Source organism: Alosa alosa, chromosome 22 (genome assembly GCF_017589495.1).
Source record: "Alosa alosa isolate M-15738 ecotype Scorff River chromosome 22, AALO_Geno_1.1, whole genome shotgun sequence".
NCBI classification, from domain to species: domain Eukaryota; kingdom Metazoa; phylum Chordata; class Actinopteri; order Clupeiformes; family Clupeidae; genus Alosa; species Alosa alosa.
The window spans coordinates 336,812-358,937 of record NC_063210.1 but is presented as its reverse complement, the minus strand read 5'-3'; the positions used below and the strand labels follow the sequence as shown (position 1 = coordinate 358,937).

Sequence of the window (22,126 nt, the reverse complement as noted above, 5' to 3'; positions counted from 1 at the left end):
CCCTGGATACTTCCATTCAAACATCCTATGGTCATTTCAGTTGGTTTGATGGTCAAAAACGAATGATAAAACAATGTTATACGAGTTTTTCCCCGCTAACATCTTTGACACATTCCAGTAGAGGTAAAAATGTACATGCGTGATTCCTGAACCGTCCCCTTTAGACTGACACCAGCAGCATTGACACGGGACAACAAGTGTAAGTCAGTTAAAGTTAGTCATTTCCCAAGGGTGCATCAGCAGCATGGGCCCGTGCTGCTGGAATTGTAAGCAGGGTTCTAAATTAACACCCGCCAACCAGCCAAATGCGGGTTAAAATTAATTTTGCCAGGTGTTAATAAAAACTTACTAGCCAGTTTGGCCGGTGATATATCCCCCTGGCAGTACTTCCTACATTTTCCATGACCACTGTGCCGTAATGCTATGTGATGACATCGCCCATAGTCTCATTGGCTGCGCGCAATTTGCGGTGAAACCAGCGCGAGAGACCATGGAAACGAACGGAGCATCTACCAGAAAACACAAGGAATTAGAAGAACGAACGGAGCCAGAGCAGGAAGCATAGACTGAAAGAGGAGGGAGTTAGCCAGTAAAATAAAGTAAAAAGTACATAACACATGTACATAACACAAATTCACAACACACACACACACAACACGTTATGAAATATTAACGCAAAACGCATTGTGTTTACCTATTTCCTTTGTGGGGGGCTGATGTCATGTAACAGAGGCCGCAAAACCTGAAGCAACAAGATTGTTTATTTTATTGTCTATGGAGTTAGCTAAAGATGGAACGTGAGGAGCTTGTAGGCGAAAATTTTCAGTTTTAAAAAGTTGCCTGATTAGTGATCACCACCAAGCGCATCATGCACTGTGCATAGTAGTCCAGGGAAAGTAGCGTTTTACGACCGACTAACTGTAAAATATTTTTTCCAGCATAAATCATTTATATGAGGTTTCCAGAACAACATACTAAAAGTCCTAAGAAATCCTAGTTGAGGAAATATGTTAAATTCTCATCAATCCGAGATGTGTGCCAATAAGGCCAGGCAACAATGCACCTCAATGGGGCTATTTTTTTAACTCCTATCAAAATGAAACTTTACACAATGAACATATCCATGAAAAGTAAATGCATAGAAAACTGATAAAGAAATAGATAGATAGATACTTTATTGATCCCCAAGGGGAAATTCAAGGTCTCAGTAGCATACAGACATCACACACACATTCACTAACAGCAGAAAAAAGTAATTAAAAGTATATAATATAAAAAACACAACTAAGCAATAAGGACAGCAGAAGATAAAGAATATACTAAAAATACAAATTGTACTAAATAACACTTAATCTAAATCAATTCTAACAGTATCCACATAGTGGCTGATTAATCAAGAGGCGCTTCCAATGACTGAGGCAGGGACCTAGCCTGTGATTTTCTGTGCATAGTAAGGTAAGGTAGCCTGGCGGGGCCATCCTATATCATTGAGATGTATAGTCTGGCATCGAACCATTCACCTCGCTTAATCCAAGGGGCGGGCAGAGAATTGTCTTTCAAACTGCCTAGGCATGCAATAGGCCAGCGCTATGACCATATCCGTATCCGGTCGGCAAAACGGCAAATACATCCTTCTTCGAAAGTAATGACTTAAGTGCATTGTGTTGCTCAACTTTCAAAGAAAAGCACAAGTCCAACTCCTCCAAAGTTGACGCCAACGCCGATTCAAACAACCGCTCTTCGTTCGCCATTGCCACCTTCCTTGTTGTTCACAGTCGCAGGACTGTCGTTATCCTGTTAAGCCCGCCTTAAGACTCTCTAACAAAATAGAGCGCTGTGATTGGAGAACATCCACGGTGCTAAGCCAATAGAAATCCCTATGGTTCGATACTAGACGTACAGGCTGAGCAAATTAATTTGCCGCCACTAGGGTGCGTCTAGATTTCTAGGCTAAAGGTAAGGTGCTCTGTGTGAGTGAGTGTCATGGTGATGGTGCAAATGAGTAAGTCCAACAGTGGAAGAATAAAGTCTAGAGACCAGCATAAAATAAATATGGACATATAAGAGAGTAGGCAAGGTAATATAAAAAAAACTATAGAAAAAACTATATCTATATATCTTAATATAACTATATTAAGAAAAGGTATTTAAGTGTGGCCACAATCCGGCTGTGGCATGGAGGTAGGGGTTATGCATATGTGCTAATATAGCACGCAAACAGTGAGGCAGTAATACAGTGGTAAAAAGTGGCTAGTGGACAGACAGTACTCAAACATGGAGAGGGTGGAGAGGCAGACAGACTATGCGGAGAAGTCTATCTCTCCTTTTCCCTTAAGTGAAGCATTGAACAGTGCAATGGCCCTGGGGACAAATGACTTCCTCAGTCTGTCTGTTGTGCAAGGCAGTTAGCGAAGTCTCCAGCTGATCAGGCTCTTCTGCTTTACAATAGTGCTGTGGAGTGGATGACACTCATTGTCCAAAATGTTGATCAGTTTGTTCAGGGTCCTTTTGTCAGATATTGAAGTGATGCACTCCAGTTCAGCTCCCACTACAGAGCCAGCTTTCCTTACCAGCCTGAGTTGAGGGTGATTGAGTTTGCACCATTGCACAAAGTCCTCCACCAGGCTCCTGTACTCCTCCTCCTGCTCGTCCCTGATAAACCCCACAATTGCAGTATCGTCAGAAAACTTCGGCATGTGGCATGACTCGGTGTTGTAGCAGAAGTCAGATGTGTACAGGGTGAACAGGACTAGAGAGAGCACAGTTCCCTGTGGCGCTCCGGTGCTGCTGATCACAGTGTCAGAGAGACAGTTCTTCAGTCTGACGAACTGTGGTCGCTCGGTCAGGTAATCTGTAATCCAGGTTACCAGTTGAGCGTCCACACCCATCTGCAAGAGTTTGTCTCCCAGTCTGAGGGGTTGGATGGTGTTAAAAGCACTTGAGAAAGCAAAGAACATGATTCTCACAGCACTTTTCCCCTTGTCTAGGTGAGAATGTGTCCTGTGTAGAAGATAAGTGATGGCATCGTCCACGCCCACTTTCTCCTGGTATGCAAACTGTAACGGGTCTAGTGCATGGCGTACCTGGGGTCTGAGCATACCTGGGGTCGCTCCATTGTCTTCATCACATGTGATGTTAGAGCCACAGGCCTGTAGTCATTAAGCTCACTAAGGTGTGGCTTCTAATTGGTATTGTCCAGGGCTGTAGTCAAGACCGTCTTTGTCGAGTCCAAGACAAGTCCAAGACCAGGACTAGTTGAGACCGAGTCAAAAGAGGTTCGAGTCCAAGGCAATACAGAGTCCAAAGTTTTTCAAGTCCAATCACTACTGTCATGTTGGATACAGCTGTCAGCCTGTCATGTTGGATACAGCTGGTGTAAGAGGGTCATGCTGGTGACCAGCTTGCCAAGATTGACATTGTTGGTGTAAGATGGTCGTGCTGGTTTGCTAGAATGACCAACATACTAAAATGACGAGCTTGAGGTGGTGCGACAAGCAATACCAGTTGGATCACCATTGTAAACTGGGTAAACGAGCTGAAGGTATGTTTTCACAAGAGATTTGCTGGTCTAGCTGGTCAACCATCAAAGGGTGGTCAAACAAGCTGGTCAACCAGCAAACCATCTTTAGCTGGTCAGGCTGTTTTTTTCCCAACAGGGCTGTAATGTCAACGCACAGCCATTATTGCATTTATTTTGTCTGATCATGGTATACCCTTCTGTGTAGCATTAATGGTGTGTCATCACATAGCCTAACAAAAAATTGACTTAATGAAATGTCCCTTTTGCTCTGAGGTTTGTTTATAAAGAGTCAAGACATACTTGATTCATAATTTAAAGGATAATTCCGGCACAAAATGAACCTAGGGGTAAATAACACATGTGTACCGAGTTCGACCGTTCGCTGGGATTTGGCACCACAATTTACCAAGAGAAGCTTTACTGCAAACTGCTTTTCACTCTTGATTACAATGTCAAAATGCAGCAACAGCATCTTACATAACGATGATACTTTTTGGGTCCTCTCAGTCTCCATTAGCCTTTGCACCAGATCTAACTTGAACGTTATGCTACTCGTTTTAATTGGGAACGAGAGGGAGAGAGGGTGGAAGTTTCCAGCTGGCTTGTCATTGTTGGTAATTGATTTCACCTTTTTAATATAAGAAACTTTTAAAAGGAAATCATGAGAACAACGAAAACAACGCGAGGAGATTGCGGAGTTATCTGGTTCACACTACTGACTATTTATAAAATGTGAGGGCACTTTGACATAGGCTGCAGGCACTGTGATTTAGACTGTGATAGAATATGAAGAGTGGTCTTTGCCTTTCTGTAATGGAATTGAATTGGTGAGTCTTGAAGTCTTAATCCGTTTCCCTTAAACTAAGCATTTACATGAATGCCAATTGCCAATTGAAACACTTTCCACTCAGATAGCTAGGTGGCTATCGGTTCATAATTCACTTTTAATTGCAAACAGAAAATATCAAGCTAGCATCATTACATGCTTCTATTTCCACAGGAATGAAGGTTGTTTATAACAACTTAATATACTTATCATTGTTAATAAATGTGGCACAAACAATGTTAGAGTTTGTAGACAACTAGCCATAGGCTATATTTGAATGGAGCTGGCAAAATATTATGAATAGGCCTACCGTGTAGACAATGCTCTTGAAGTGACAGTGCACCATCAGCATCAAATTGGTAGTATTTCTTAAGAAGTGTATAAAATAAAAACAAAATTACTTTGTCATTATTACCATTTGAATTGTATGTATATATATATATATATATATATTTATATATATATATATTGGGGGTCCCGCATTGGAACTGAAGTGTCCCTCATTTGGGGTCGAGGAAGTTGGCAACCCTAACCAGATGCACTTACAAAGTTCTCAATGCTTTGGTTTACATGTAGAGACCCTCATTATGCTACCGTGTAAGTGTGGTGCTATTTTGAGAAATAGCCATTTCTTTTTACTGTACGTGTGCCCCGAAGGTTAGCGTTAAACACTAATTAGCGGTTTGCAATAAAACTGGTCACATTCGACTAGCATGAAAATAAATCCCAGCGAACGGTTGAACTCGGTACACATGTGTTATTAACCCCTAGGTTCATTTTGCGCCGGAATTGTCCTTTAAAAACTCACTGTTGAGAAAGAAAGTTTCAATGTGTTGTGAAATTGTGGAAGACAGTGCTGTTATCATAACATTAATAAATCACTACATAAATCAGGAAGTCATCACAGATATAACAGCCCAGGATCTTACAAAAGGAAAACAATATATATTAAGGTTTTCACTTATTTTCAGTAAATGTTGCAGAATATTTAGCAAATATTGATTGGGCATATTGATGTTTTACCTGACATATTGTAGAATGACGGCTGGCAAATATGAGGTGCATTCAAATTTGGCAAACAGTGGCAAACCTTCATGGTGAACATGTTTTCTTTGAACAGTTAAATTTGAACGATTTGATGTTAACATTCCATTGTAAAAGCATGTTTACCTTCATCAAGCTCATGTCCAGGTTCACTATATGTTCGCGGAGAACTACCTCCACATGTTGTTTGCAAACATTCGCCTATGTTTGCAAATTTGAACGCACTCTATTTTATCTTATCCCTTAGGGATCAGAGTTGGGGGGCTGGTCTCTTGGACGCTGGAGTCATGATGGCTTTGACATTCATCACAATTTCCCAGATCTGAATTCCATCCTGTGGGAGGCTGAAATCCGGAACTTGGTCCCTCGTAAGGTTCTGAACCACCATGTGCCCATTCCTGAGTGGTACCAATCTAAAAATGGCACGGTTAGTCACGAGTGATACATCAGCACAATCTAATAAGCTATAAACCTGTCCCACTAGCAATCCTTTTAGTTTACCCTGAGTATTCCCTGCCTTTATGCCCTATTATATTCTACTGCTTACTGCTTACTTTACTATACTCTAAACTTTGAATTCAAATGGTTTCTTCACAGGTAATAAGTAGAAAATGCATCGTTTTGTCACGTAAGGACTTTAGATTATGCCCCCAGACCTAGCATTGTAGGTCAATGGGAGTACTGGCCATTATCTGCAGCTACTCCAGTTCGGTAGCACCTATTTTTGTCATTATTTTTCCTATCGACAATATTCGGTGATGTCTACACTGCAAAAAATAAAATCTAACCAAGCGTTATTAGTCTTATATTAAGATCAAAAAAATCTATTTGGTATTATTTCAAGTATGAAGAGACTTACCTTGTGATCTCTTGAAAGATAATTTTGACTTAATGTAAGAAGACTGACTTATTTTAAGGAATCTTATCAAGACAAATTTACTTAACGCACTGCACTGGCAGCCAGTACTGCTTGTTCTTAGGACAAATTTCCTTAATGCACTGGCAGACAAATTTGCTTGTTTTCAGGATGAAACCTCTTAAAAGTTAAACTCTTCTTAAATTAAGTCAAATGATTATACGAGAAAGTGCAAGGTAAGTCTCTTTATACTTACAACAATACCGACTAGATTTTTTGATCTTGATATAAAATTAATAACACTTGGTTAGATTTTATTAGATAAGTGTTTTTTTGCAGTATAGCGATCAAGATCCATGAAAAAATCGGGCAGATTTCTCCTTTAAGTAAAAATCTGAGAATGAAGAACACGCCAGGTTCATTAAAAAGTATTTTCTATGTATCACGAAAGGCTTCAGAGGGTGGGTTACAGTTAACACGATATATCCAAATAGGCCTACCCATGGTTACACTAGGCCGGCAACTGTGCTCTGTTCCCAGAGCATGCTTTCTCTGTCTATGATCTGCAGGCTTATAGGGCCTCCTTGACGAGGAGATTGCTAGCCCGCGGATAATGTGCTGCAATTGAATGGTAGCCTATGGAACCGCGGACCGAAAGAAAAAATAAACTAGCCTAAACATATTCCTGATTAGAAAATATGTCTTAATTTAGTGTTATCAAATAAAGAGACATGCAATTAGGGGGTAGTGGTGTCAGCGCTCATCCAATCTGCGCGTCTGCTGCGCAAGTAAAAGTGAACCACTGGAGATGGCGTGTGCAACAAACAACGTTATTTAAAACAATGAATGAAGTGGGTCTTGCTGTCCATGAAAACAGCATAGAGACTGGCTAGTCTAATCCAAAAATGAAAATAACAGGTCTTTGAATTGTTTTTCATAAGGGTTATAGGTTTTCAGAACAGACAAGTCACATACAATCCACTTGGCTTTTCATAATTAGAGCTGCAGCAGATGTCATGCAGCTCAGAATTGATCATTACAAACTGTGTTCATAGACATAAACTGTTTGCTTTTGTTTTACTAATGATTAAAAAATAATATAGAAAAAGTCAGTTTGGGTTTTCGAAACACATATTTGAATGGTAGGCTATGGATACATTACTTGGGCTTATTAAACCCTACAGCAAGTAGCCTGCCTTGGTAGGGACGTTTGAATCATGTAAATCTGACATCAAATCAACTGAAACACTTCAAAATAAATGTATAAATAAATCCCAGAGTTCGGTTTTGTTAAGGTTGCATTATTTACCTAATTTACATCTGCATTGGATGACTTCCTAACGTAACGATTTCCTAACGTTTCGGGCCTACCCACTCGCCCTTTTCCTCCTCTCTCAGGTTTAAGGATTTTAAGGCTATTCGGATAGGCTACTCATTGGTGCTATTTCACACGCATTATAGCGACCCCCACTCACCGGGGCTAGGTGGAAGGTGTTAATAGCCGATTGGCGTAGACTAGGGCTGTCAAAATTGCTCAAAAATGACGTTTGAATTTTCCCTCTAAAATAAACACATGTATTCAATATATTGAAATATCTAGGCTATATTATTTTAAGATATGTCAATGACGCCAAGCATCATGTCATCTGTTTTTAACTTTTTGGAAACTTTTGAATTACCTGAAAGAAGATAAATATTTTTCGTTAGTTTTGGAAGTTTATTTTTACGTAGCCTACAATGGATAGTTCCGACTTAAGTAGTATACTATAGACTATACTACTTAAACGGCACCGAAAATCAAAAATTTCAGTGGAAACTAGATGGCAGAAGTGTGTAGGCCAATCTGCCCAGCAGCTTTTTCTACTTTGTCATCTACAGAGTTTGACAGGTACGATCTTTCAAAACGCCATGTTATTTCCCATAGACAATCGACACCAGGAAGTTGGATGGATACGGAAGTTAGGAGGCGGGACTTATTCTGGAGAGGTCTATTCCCGCGTTACAATCATCAGCCAATGAAGGTGGTCACTTCAGTCAAGCTCGTGCCTGAGAAATGACGTCATCCATAGCAACGAAGACTCCCTCTTAGTTTAGGAGTTGTCATTTTTCCTTACTAAGAGTAGCTCTGAAAGGCTTTGTGAATAACTAAATAAGAGAAACTCCTAGCTAAAATATTTTATTGCTATTTAGGAGTACTCCTAGTGGTAAGATAAAAGGCTTTGTGAATATGGCCCCTGGTGTCTAACCCAATGCATAGCCCATTTACACAAAATAATGGTTGAATATTACTGATGATATTTCATTGTTATTTAAGAACATGCAGTGCGCGTAGGGCACCAAAAACATCTTGCTCGTAAAAAATCATCATACCGCATATTGTGGCGTGTCTGTTATTTAGCCTACTTACTGTAGGCTGCGCAAACCACAGGCCTTTATTTTGGGCAAGCCTGCATTCGAGGCAGGCCTTTATTTAATAAGGCTTCTGTTGAAGAATTTTATATAAAGCCTGCGCTAACAGTAATCCTCCTGCCCCCCCTACCACTGCTGTGTGAGCGCGTCCCTGGATAGTGTGGCATGTTCACGCGTTATGTCTCTTTGCAAACTTGACTAGGCCCAGGGCTCCAGAGTGCGACCAATTCCAAAAATAATTCAGTGGAAATGCATGGATTCCAGTTTCTTCCAGTAGCAGCAACTGGAATCCATGCATTTCCACTGAATTATTTTTGTAATTTGATCCCTTATCATACCTGTTCATTCTTACTCGTTGCTCGACTTATCGTGACTAAATTCAAGATGGCTGCAAACGCTAAACTTCATGAAGGTACTGTCTGTATAAATCGTCTTGTAAGTAAACTACCAGTGCTTTTTCAAAGTTCTCAATGTCTCGTTTTAAATGTCAGGGCCCTCAGAAGTCTACCAATGAAGTGTGGAGATACATTGAGCCTCGTAAATGGGTGTAAAACAGTGATTTATTTGCATGGCTAGCCCGATGCCGAAGCACCACTATTGAAAAAGCTGTTGGTAGCATCGGCTAACTAGCGCCAGATTTTGGAGTGCAGGGGACAAGCCGAGATGGGCTATGAGACATACGTTCACACTCGGTATCATGTTTCAATACACTTTAGGTCAATATCACACCGGAATTCTCCTTTAATTTACTGTTATTTTTTTTTTATTCATCTTGAGATGTTTTAAGTTTAAATTTCAGCTCAGTGAAGCACTTAAAGCACCAACACTTCATTAATTACTTTTCTTGTAGAATTGTAAATCATAAGTCATAGGACAACCTATATAGGACAGTAATTAAGGAAAAAAAGTGAACCTGCTGCGGTGTTAAATGCGATGTGGTTGAAAATTTGGGTGCACCTAACTTTTGTGCTGGTGCACCTAAGAAAAAAGTTACCAGTGCAACCAGTACAAAAAGTTAGTCTGGAGCCCTGAGGCCTATAGCGCAACCATTTACGTCTTCATAAAATAACAACTTGCCAGATATGCCTTCATAGCTTTGGACTTCATTCAGCATTTTGTTTTTCCACTGGAAATTACTCTTCTACATTTGCTGCCTGCTGCATCCTTTCTGTTTTTATTGTTTAGAAAACGTTTGAGGTCTTGAGTTAATGCATTAAACATTGTTTGCTGGTAACCCGCCACAAATAGCCTACAGATTCTTGCGTGTGTACATTCTCTATTCTCTCCAAAATGTGCCCGTTCTATAGGCTGGCCAAGTGCAAAATTCTACGGCATAAAGCAGATGTATTTGTTTATTGTACAGAAAAATAAAAATAACCTGTCAAGCAGTCAAATGACTACATTGCAGTCAATAAGTAGGACAAATTACGAAACCAAAACGTGGGTCATAGTTGTCTAAGTCTCTGCTGTGAGGCCAAACCCATGAACAAAGATGCATTGATATCTGCAATAGTTTTTTTTTGGCGAAACAAGCTCACAGCCGAACGAGTCATAGCACTGAAGGGAGAGGCAACTGGCATGTCCCCACGGGCCACGATATTTAATCCAGTGTTTTGTCAAGTTGCAAAATGCTATTCGTTTTAACGAATTTTTATGATAGTATGAAGTACTTTTTGTATAGGGTACTATCTTAATTGCTTTATACTCAATACTTGACCTCTGTCTATTGAAAGTGAGAATGTGGCATGTGATCTACTGTGTAGGCTTCATAAAATAAAATAAACAGATTGCTAATGGCCTACAAGCTGATCTGGGTTGCGTTTCCCGTACAACTACGGAGGTTAGCTTTTTACTAACAGGATGCATCGTTCAACTAACCAACATGTAAATTACGACTGTTTCCCAAAACTGTCGTACTTACATAGTTCTGTAAGTTTGGAACATGATAGTTTCCAAACTTCAGTAGTCTGGACTAAGGTGGTTAATGACGTTTAGTAGCACGTGAATGGGCACCTGCACATACTTCTGTGGCGCATTGCGTTAAGGCCGGCAGATGACAGCCGCCGTTGCACAGCAGTTACCAGTCCCCTGTCCAAGAGTTCGAAGCCCAAGAGTCCAAGAGTGACATTGTTGTTTACCTAAGTTTATCTTTTGTGCAGATCATATTATCAAAATCAGAATCAGCCTTCTTGGCTTGGTTTGCGTAAACTAACAAGGACCCCCCATGAAAACAAGGACCCCTCCATGAAAATCAAAGGCTACATATTCTCAGCTGACTCGTCAAAAAGTGCGCACCACCTTATTATTATCTGCAGGTGTGTGACTTTTACTTACGTGCACGTGGCTACAAATTGACTTTTAATGTATGTATTTTCTGCCCTGGGCATTTTAAAATATGGATGTATGGTGGTTAGAAGTGTAAATATCAATTAGAAACCTAAATATATTTATAATTATTAATTTGTAAACAAATAACTGGCGTCAGTGACGTCTTTGACATGAAGATCCCTGGAACTATGCTTCTACTAGCATTCTACCACAGGTCGAGAGGTGTAGTTGTAACCACACAACTTTACGATAGTGGTTGCAAACGTTCGTTGCTACTATGGTTTTGGGAAACACTAACGGCAGGCAGAGCGATGTACAGTGGCAGAGCGACGCACAGTGGCTGAAAGTGGTACTAAAGCTTCACGCAGCTTCACGCCTCGTAATGCGCGACTGAAGTGCCATTTGAAAGCGATGCCAACTGTATGACCAGTTTTATTGCAAACCGCTAAGCGTTTAATGCTAGCCTAATGCTTACCGTCGGGCTTATAGGCCTATCGCCTGGCTTGCTTTGGTCACATCCTTTTAAAACCGCATCTTTTTCTCTCTCTCAAGCATTTAATCTGCTGCCAGCTTGTGACTCCACATCACCCATAATGCTTGATTGCATTGTATTCTCCACATTGTAGCAAAATTTTGGTGTACCACATGGCATTTTCTTTCAGTGAATCTTTTGCTTTACAATTACCTTCCGGTCCTCCTCTTGGCTGCCTTCACTCCTTCGTCTTCATTAACATTAATCTTTTTGGCCTCAATAGTCCAGTTACATAGTCTCTGTTTTTGGTTTTGGATTTTGTGAAATACATTTCTAAATAAATGCGACTTATAGTCCGGTGCGACTTATATATGTTTTTTTCCTGTTCATGACACATTTTTGACTGATGCAGCTTATACTCCGGAGCGATTTATAGTCCGGAAAATACGGTACTTGAAGACAGAGTAATAGCCTACTTTATAGGCATTTTAAAAAAAATTAGCTTTGAACTGACTGTTGCATTTTGTGCCCACTCTGGTGTCTACAGGGCTCCTGTAACACAGTAGAGATCACTACTCCGTGTGTGCGAAGGTGTGTGTGCTGGTCTTAGGTCTGTGCTGTTCTCACAGAGCAAAAGAGGAAGTATCTTTCAGTGTATATGTCTGGTGCGAGGGCCCCTTTTCAACAGGTTTAGGATGTACGAGGGGGTTGACTGAGAGGTTCTGTCTATCTGAATCAAATTCCCTAATTTGGGGTTTGGGGCTGACAAACGTGGACTACTTCAGAGTCTCTCTTTGTCTCGGAGTCCCTATGCCCTTGGCTCGTACTTCATAATGTGTAACTCAATAAAATGGGGAAGAACTTCAGAGCTGTGTTAACAAAAAGTTGTTTAGTCATTCTTAAAAATGAGAGGTCAAAAATGACAGTGTCGTCATAAGAGTGACATGACACTGTCATGAACGTGTCATAAACAGGTCATAAACATTTATGACATAACGCTTCTGTTATTAAGTGACATTCGGTTTTTGTCCTAACAAGTTAGGGTTAGGTTTAGAGTTATGGTTAGGGTTGGGGTTAGGATTAGGGTTAGGTTTCCATGACACAGTGTCATGTGTTCTTGACAGTGTCATGTCACTCTTATGGCGATACTGTCAAGTAAAGTGTTACCAAAACTCCTTACTACGGACGTTTGTCTGCCCGTCTGGGGCTAAGAGGAAACTAACTACCCTATTCTTAGGGGAGTTTAGTCAAAATGAAAGCTCTTCTTGAAGACAGTTCTTATAACACATGAAATATAATTCATCACAATGGATCTATAACAATTTAGGTTCTATCCCTAAATACACTTGTATTTATCAGACAGATTTCCGTATCCTTGTTTGTGTGATGTGCATTTAGACCACAACGGGTCCTAGAACTTAGTTTCACAAACAATAAGTTTGCTAGCAAAGCATATTAGTTTTTTTGACTGCCCTGGAGCATAAGACTTTCTTTCCGCAATTCCTGGCTGAGTTCACTACTCCTGTGTATTTCAGTGCATTGCGCATGAATGTTTTTTGCCCATAAACGGTGTCTTAGAAAGTAGCCCTCAAACCTACTCACCTGGAGTGAGGTCACCTCTGTAGACCGGAGTCTCTGTTGCAAGGCGTTCGATAGTCTCGGCAACACAGGGGAGGCAGAAAAATGCTATTGTAAATTATGATACTTCCCACATTTTCACTTTTCTAGACACATCACAAAAGATGAGATGTCTCCTGTACTGCACACAGGAAATTCAGTCTGCTTTCCTCTTTTCAAGCACCTTGTGTCTTTGTTTCAATGTCTTTCTATACGGCTCTGGTTTGCTTGTGCTCTGAGTTCGTCCTTAAGGACGGTTGTTAAGGACCTGAAGCCGGTCTGTTACGTTCAGCACCCCAATCTACGAACCCATGCCATGATAGTGAATAGAGGCACCTTGGGTTATAGCCCTCTGAATGGCCTCTATCACCTCATGAGGGAGGCCATCATCAAGCAATCTCTCCAGTACAGGGGCAAGACTTTCAGACACCATTGGCCTTGGAGCCTGATGCCAACTGGTCCACTCAATTGACCCAGCAGGTCCTTGTGACATGGGATCTGCCGAGGCTGGCCATCCAGCAGTGGAATGTGATCTGCAAACCATGACTGAGTTGGCCAGTAGAAAGCAATCAGAATCAATTTATGTTTTTCCTGACACACTCTGTGTGCTGAATGAGCTGAAGAGGAGGGAGAATATAAAGTAGAATGCTTGGTCTATGGGTTGGCTAACATGTCTGTGCTGTGATTAGGAATGATAAGTGGTGCTTTACTGTACTCCTCTGAAGAGGTCCACATCGGATTCAACACGCTGGGCAGATATATTGCACAAAGCAATAGGAACTGGCTTTGAGCCCTCAAGGATCTTGATTAAGAGAAACATTTGAGGGGAACTGAATGCTTAAAGTGATTTTTATTAGTGCAAACGGACTAACGTTTCGATGCCAATGCGTCTTCTTCGACTTCGAAACGTTAGTCAGTTTGCACTAATAAAAATCACTTTAAGCATTGAGTGCTCCGGTCCTGCTCCTTGGCTCTTGTTAGACCTTGGATCTCCCTTTTTGACTTTTGCGTCCTGTTCCTTGAGCACCAACCAGGCTGAAGCGCAAGTGACCCCCTTCCACCAAACAATTGAGGGGAGTTACAGTAACACCTCCCCACTATTCAGATATGCCAAATGGTTGTATTGCCCATTCTTATTAGCACATGTGAGCCTTCCAAGAAGTGAACAAAGGTCTTTTGTACAAGATGAACTGAACAGTACTAATACATTAATGCAGAGGCATATCATTGGATACGTCCAAACACCATGCATAGTGCTGCCTTTGCATAGAGAGATACGTCTGTGGTGTGAGAGCGCACCTGCATGTCATAGACCAGTGGTCGCCAACCCGACCTGTAGATTTTTAGGACTTACCCAGTAGATCCCGAGAATAACAGGAAAAATAAAAACACACTCACCAAATTCCCGCATATTCGCCAACGTTTACAGGGCCTAAATTTCAGCGCGGGATTGCGAGTATAGTGCATGATTTATTCAAGACCCGCAACTCTAGCATCATAATGCAAGAAATTCCCGTACACATTTTACAGTGCTGTCTGATAACGTTAATCTAATAATGGAGAGGCATGAATGCGGGACCGGACGGACCAACTTCTAACCGAACATAACCCCATGCAGACACACACGCGCACAGCACCACTTTGCAGGTGCGCGCTCTCTTTCTCTCTCTCGCAACAGGACTCGTCACCGTTGAAGTCAAATTATGCTAGGTGCTTCTACATCAACTGCTAACTGACAGAAAATGAAAACTAAAGTTTAGCAATCAGGAACTGTCAGGAATTTGTTCTCCATTTGAAGAACGTAATCGATTGCAGACGTGCACAGACAGCTACAGACACAGAGCGCATCGTAGGCCCAGGCCTAGGTTACTTTCACTTTCTAGTGTGTGCTTTCATGCTTCATACCAAAACAGCGATCAAACATTATCAAATTTATCATGACGTGTTGTCACAAACACATACTCCAATTAGAAAATCAAAACCAAAATCATGTAAGTAAAGACTATGTTAACTGTTATTATCTCATTAACGTCTGTATAAGGGGGTGGAGGATGTGATATTTTTGACCTGATACATTTGCCTAAATAAAAGGCCTTAAATTGGAAGTATTTTGGCTCTGATTCTCTTTTGACACTTCAAGGTAGATCTTGCCTTTGTTCAGGGCCGAGGTCAGGGATGTTGGGCTCAAAAAGGTTGGTGACCACTGTCATAGACCTTATGTCTAGCTGACTCTACTGTGAAAGTTGATTTTTTTTTCAGACACTGTGATCAGCAGCACCGGAGCCCCTCAGGGAACTGTGCTCTCTCCAGTCCTGTACACATCTGACTTCTGCTACAACACCATGCCACATGCAGAAGTTTTCTGACAATACTGCAATTGTGGGGTGTATCAGGGACGAGCAAGAGGAGGAGTACAGGAGGCTGGTGGAGGACTTTGTGCAATGGTGCAATCTCAATCACCTTCAACTCAACACTTCAAAGACCAGGGAGATGGTGGTGGATTTCCACAGGTCTTAGCCCGCTCTGCTACCAGTCTCAATTGATGGGGTCAATGTGGAGGTGGTAAGCACCTACAAGTATCTGGGTCTCCACCTGGACAATAAACTGGACTGGTCAGCCAATACTGATGCACTCTACAAGAAAGGGCAGAGCAGGCTGTACTTCCTGAGGAGGCTGCGGTCCTTCAAATTTGTGTGCAGCAAGCTCCTCAGGATGTTCTACCAGTCTGTTGTTGCCAGCGTCCTCTTCTATGCAGTGGTATGCTGTGGAGGAAGCACAAGGAAGAAGGATGATAGGCGACTTGACAGCCTGGTAAGGAAAGCTGGCTCTGTAGTTGGAGCTGAACTGGAATGCATCAATTCAATATCTGACAAAAGGACCCTGAACAAACTGATCAACATTTTGGACAATGAGTGTCATCCACTCCACAGCACTATTGTAAAGCAGAAGAGCCTGATCAGCTGGAGACTTCGCTCACTGCCTTGCACAACAGACAGACTGAGGAAGTCATTTGTCCCCAGGGCCATTGAACTGTTCAATGCTTCACTTAAGGGAAGAGGAGAGATAGACTGACTGACAGACAGATAGTCTGTCTGCCTCTCCACCCTCTCCATGTTTGTGTACTGTCTGTCCACTAGCCACTTTTTACTACTGTATTACTGCTTCACTGTTTACGTGCTATATTAGCACATATGCATAAATCCTCCCTCCATCCCACAGCCAGATTGTGGTCACACTTATAGTTTTAATTAATATAGTTATGTATTTTATGCTGGTCTCTAGACTTATTCTTGCACTGTTGGACTCATTTGCAACATCACCATGACACTCACTACCTTACTATGCACAGAGAATCACAGGCTCAGTCCCTGCCTTGGTCATTGCAAGCGTCTCATGCTAAATCACCCACTATGTGGTTACTGTTTTAGACTTGATTTAGATTTAGTGTTATTTTGTATAATTTGTATTTTAGTATATTCTTGATCTTCTACTGTCCTTATTGCTTGTTGTGTTTTTTATATTATATACTTTTAATTACTTTTTCTGCTGTTAGTGAATGTTGTGTGTAATGTGTAATGTATATTTTATTCTTCATCTTGTTTTAACTTTTTTATTGTGTTTTTCTGATAAACTGTTCCTTAGCATCTGTAAAAGCACATTGAAATGCTCTTATTGTATGAAATGCGCTATATAAATATATCTGCTTTGCCTATGCTACTGAGACCTTGAATTTCCCCTTGGGGATGAATAAAGTATCTATCTATCTATCTATCTATCTATCTATCTATCTTTTTTATAGCTCCGTGGGCCAGTCAAGGGAATCACACTCAGAACGTGCAGGGTCGGTGAGAGGAAAATTCACACAAAATCAGCAAAATGGTTATCAGTGATGTGGTTTATGAACTGCTCAGTGCGCACTGGAAGTAAGTTAGCAGTGGGTACATTAATATGTAACAGTGTCCGCACATCAGGGTGCTACACTTTTTAGACACGGGGTTACATGTCGCCTGGGGTGCACAGGGTGTTGAAATATCAGTGAGCTAATACAAATGAAGGTACCCCAAGGCAGGCTGTGACGCGCACATTTCTGAACAGACATGAGGGGGAGCAGCTGTGGAAGCACTGGTTGCATGGCTCGTATCTCTGTGGCTGACCTGTAGCACAGAGCGCACAGTGGCCATGTGCTATAGTGGGGCAGTCTTCCATGGAAGCATGAATTGCAGTGCCACAGAATTGAGCCACAAAGTTGGTAGGATGTCTCTGATAACAGCTGCTCTGAAACCCAAAGTTCAGGGCTTTGCAGTGTGGAAATTCCAGCGGGTCACAGAGTGATGACAAAACACAGATCATGCCTGTCCATGTGTGGCAAGGCTTTCCTACATGGTGGTGTGCAGAATCTGCATGAACCCATATTGTAAAAATCCAGATGAAAATCTGGAAACTGGAACAATCTCTATCAGAGGTGGATAGCTAGTTGCAATATCCAGGAGAGAAACACATACTGTATACCCAATGCAAGTCATTAAGAGGGCATTCTTGCCATTTCCTGGAATGGCCATCAAGCCTGAGTTTCATAACTGTTAACATATGATCAACATATACATTTTCCACATGGTCAGTTTTTGGTCAGACATTTTTAAAATAAACCATTTTAAAATGTAAAATTCTGCGAAATACTCATTTTGTATCCGTTGTTTACCATGTACAAGAAATATTGGTAGTTAAAAAAGGACTGTAAAACTAGACACAAAACTTATATTAGCCAAAACTGGAAGCATGATTGCATAACCTTGTATGAAAAAGATTAATTCACTGCAACACTATTTTATTGTTTGTTGTATTGATCTAATTTCCTAATTTTGGTTATGGACAGGTTGCCATGGAAACACGGGCTTTAATTGCCTGGATGGAGAAGATCCCATTTGTTCTTGGTGGCAACCTGCAGGGAGGGGAGCTTGTTGTGACTTATCCTTATGACCGCACACGCTCACTTGGGATCACACAGGAGCAGACACCAACACCAGATGACCACATCTTCCGCTGGCTGGCTTTTTCATATGCCTCCACCCACCGACTCATGACTGATGCCAGGCGCCGTGTCTGTCACACTAAGGACTTTGCTAAGGAAGACAGCACTATAAATGGAGCAGCCTGGCATACTGCAGCTGGGAGTTAGCACCTTTCAGTGTTATTTAGTAATTTGTTTAAGTTTATCCTGGATCCACAAGCCAAGCCACATATTAATATAATAATTTAAAGATGATGATTACAAATGGGCAGTCCAAGGAGTAAATAATAATCACTGATTTAAATGACTGACCAGACACAACAGCAGGGATTTTTAAAACATCTTTTTAGCTGATGTCTCTTAAAATAGAGTAATGATAAGTGATAAGGGTAGCCAATCAATAAAATGTGTGTGAGCAGAACATAATTGCAATACACAGGCACCTCAAGGCAAAAGGTAAAACGAAAAAGAAAGCAACCGAATTTCTGAAGCAAAACAACGTGTGCCCCCACCCCCTCCAAACTCTCAGCACAAGTGACCTAACTAACTTTGGTCAGATTATTGCCTCAATTTTGTCAGATATTTCAGACATAACATACTGCTCTAGAGTTTGATTGGAAATGTGCCTCGAACGGACCTTTTGGGGAGTTTCATTCTGTTTGTTTTTTTCCGAAACAGAGTGTGATTGTTCTATTCACATAAAGGCCACCCTAACAATCTTTGAATGTAAATGCTCCATGTTTTGACTCGACATCAAGAACAAGTCAGTTTTAGCCAATAAAAAGTGGATTTTATAACTTCAAATTAACACAAAGTGGCAACAGTGATATAAATGGGATAATAAACTCCACAGCGTTTGGATTTTTAAAAAAAAAAAATATGCACATTGGGGCTGCATTACGGGGCTGCATTACCACTTCAAGCCACTCTATGACGCAGAAGACCGGGGCATTTCTCACAGCTAAACCAAGCTAGATAGATAGATACAGTAGATATATAGAGATAGAAGGTCGGGCTTGTGGAGCTATAGGCTACATGGTCCTCGCTTTAGAGGCTGCAAAATTTACTACAAATAGGTAAGAAAGGTCTTACCTTGGGGCAGCCGTGGCCTACTGGTTAGCGCTTCGGACTTGTAACAGGAGGGTTGGAACCCCGACCAGTAGGCACGGCTGAAGTGCCCTTGAGCAAGGCATCTAACCCCTCACTGCTCCCCGAGCGCCGCTGTTGCAGGCAGCTCACTGCGCCGGGATTAGTGTGTGCTTCACCTCACTGTGTGTTCACTGTGTGCTGTTTGTGTTTCACTAATTCACCGATTGGGTTAAATGCAGAGACCAAATTTCCCTCACAGGATCAAAAAAGTATATATACTTATACTTAATCTAGGGAGTCCCAAAGGGTCATAGTGGTGATTTTTTCTGACCTCCTGAGTTAATTGAGAAGTATTGCAAATTAATTCAAAAGAAGTAAAAAACACATTTCCACCTCAAAAAGAATCGTCCGATCACATTGACCGTAGCTCTGTATAGTGTGGCTGAATATATGCTGTGCATTGTAAACAGGATATCCATATATTCTTACAGTGGCATTATGTAGTGATGATAATGATTGTATAAACATGTAGTCTATAATGCTTAATGTTTTCATGAAACAGCTGACTGAAAGTTGCTCTGCTTAATTGGCAGGTATGAATGACTTTAGCTACCTGCATACAAACTGCTTTGAGCTATCCATGTATGTGGGTTGCGACAAATTCCCCCATGAGACTGAGCTGCCGGAGGAGTGGGAGAACAATCGTGAATCTCTCTTGGTCTTCATGGAACAGGTATAAAGGAATTTTACCAAGATTATTATCATCACACTCACACAAACTTCATTCAAAATTCATCATGAAGATCGTCATACACCACTGCCAGTCCAGGGATGCCGTGGAATTTTATCAACAGGTTTTTCTCCTGATAACCGGAGAGGACGAGAAGGTGTGTACTGCTGGAGCATGTCTGATAGATATTTAGTGATTTATAAACAAGCAGTAGTGTTTTAAAGTCAATTCTGTGACTTACTGGAGGCCAGTGCAGGTACTTACGAATTGGAGTAATGTGGTCAGTTCTTTTAGTTTTTGTGAAAACCCTAGCTGCTGCATCACCTGAAACTGTTTGAGTCTTTTTAGGAAGGCATGTGAAAAGTCCATTGTATTAATCAACCCTGCTGGAGATACAGTTAAGAACAAATTGATTCATACCCCTGGCAAATATTGATTTAATGCTGATTTTCTCTTTATCAATATGTTTGTTCTGACTGAAAATGACACTGTCACATGCCAAAAGTTTGTAAGACAATGTGGGAGAAACATGGAATTAAAAAAAGAAGTGTTTTCATCTTTTTTAAGTCCAAAATTATTCATACCCTTTTTAAATAATCAATGGAAACATCTTTATTTGCATTCACAACTCTTAAAATGGTTCTTGTAATATCTACCAAGCCTCTCCATGTCTCCACAATGATTCTAGACCACACTTTAACAGCAATCAGGATTTTCAGTCAGGAATGATTATTTGCCATCACTCTGGCCTCTGGCTCACTTTTTTGACAGATTGAGGTCTGGACTCAAATATTGATATTGTTCTCAGTTAAACGTTTCTTGCCTTGTTTGGCTGTATGGTTTTAGATCCCATTGCCTGAAAAACACCCAAAAACTAATACATTTCTATAGCTGTTCTCCACATTGTGGATGGTGTTTTGGTGGTTGACATTTTCATCTCATCTTCCATCTCAAAATGGATCACTTGGTCATCTTGGATACTGATCATGGATCACTCTTCTCCAAACATGCACAACTTAGCTAAACCTTCATAACGGCACACCTGGACAAAGAATTTAGTTTTCGCTGGATTTTTCTTTTTTTGACCCAGGGACATGGCCTGAGATTGGCATAAAAAAGAAGCATTAAACTCCAATGACACCATGTCCATTTCAATTGTGGGGGCTAGAAAAGTATTCTTTTGGGATGTTTTTCAACCAGGGGGACCTGGTGACCTTCTCAAAGTAAACGGTAACACTAAAGCAAGAGGCTACACTGAGATTCTGGAGGAAAAGATCAGGCAGTGTGCCAAGAGACCTGCCCCAATAGGCATCATTGGACCATTACACCATACAATGATCCAAACCATACAGCCAAACAAGGCAAGAAATGGTTAACAGAGAACAATGTCACCATTTTAGAGTGGCCCAGCCAAAGTCCAGACCTCAATCAGTCAAAAAAGTTAACACAAGGCCAAAGTGATGGCAAATAATCGTTCCTGCCTCAAAACCCAGATTGCTGCTAAAAAGGTGTGGTCTACAATCATTGTGGAGACATGGAGAGGGTTGGTAGGTAAGAACCATTTTGAGAGCAAATAAAGATGTTTCCATTGATTATTTAAAAATGGTATGAATAATTTTGGACATGCCATTTTTCATAAAAATGTTAAAAAAGATAAACACGATTATTTTTTTGATTCCATGTTTCTACCACATTGTGTTACAACCTTTTGGCATGTGTCAGTGTCGTTTTCAGTCAGAACAAACATATTAGTCAAGAGAAAATCAACATTAGATCAATATTTGGCAGGGGTATGAATAATTGTGTCCTTAACTGTAAATGCATTTGAATGAGTTTTTCTAAATCATAAACACTAGGTCTAATTCAAGACTCTTTTCCTCACTGGTTCCATGTTGGTGGAATGAGTTGCCCAGTGCTCTCCGTTCCTGTGGTAGTTTTGGGTCGTTTAAGAGGGGTCTAAAGACATTCCTGTTCAACATGCACTTAGTTCTTTAAGCGCTTCTTATGTGTTATGGTTTGTATAATATTGTTTTATTTCCATTAGGATGTTGATTACATCACATCTGAGTCAATGGGCTAAATATTACCCTTCATGGGTAACCCTTTCTTTTACAGTCCCCTAATAACTAGGTATTTACCCAGTAACAATATGGTAATATCAAGAAATTATATGGTCATTTAATGCCTGCTAGAGTTGACTGTAGCTCGGAATGCAATCGGTTGCCAT

The 22,126-nt window shown here is 40.9% G+C and overlaps 1 protein-coding gene across 1 annotated transcript in view; it reads left to right on the top strand.

The window, feature by feature from the left end:
- The window catches only part of LOC125287565 (inactive carboxypeptidase-like protein X2), a gene marked incomplete in the record, with an annotated part of 196,546 nt that overhangs the window by 142,198 nt on the left and 32,222 nt on the right, over positions 1 to 22,126 (top strand). Inside the window, 3 exon segments of the mRNA XM_048233475.1 lie at positions 5,638 to 5,817; positions 17,946 to 18,243; positions 19,763 to 19,902. Coding sequence (XP_048089432.1) covers positions 5,638 to 5,817; positions 17,946 to 18,243; positions 19,763 to 19,902 — 618 coding nt within the window.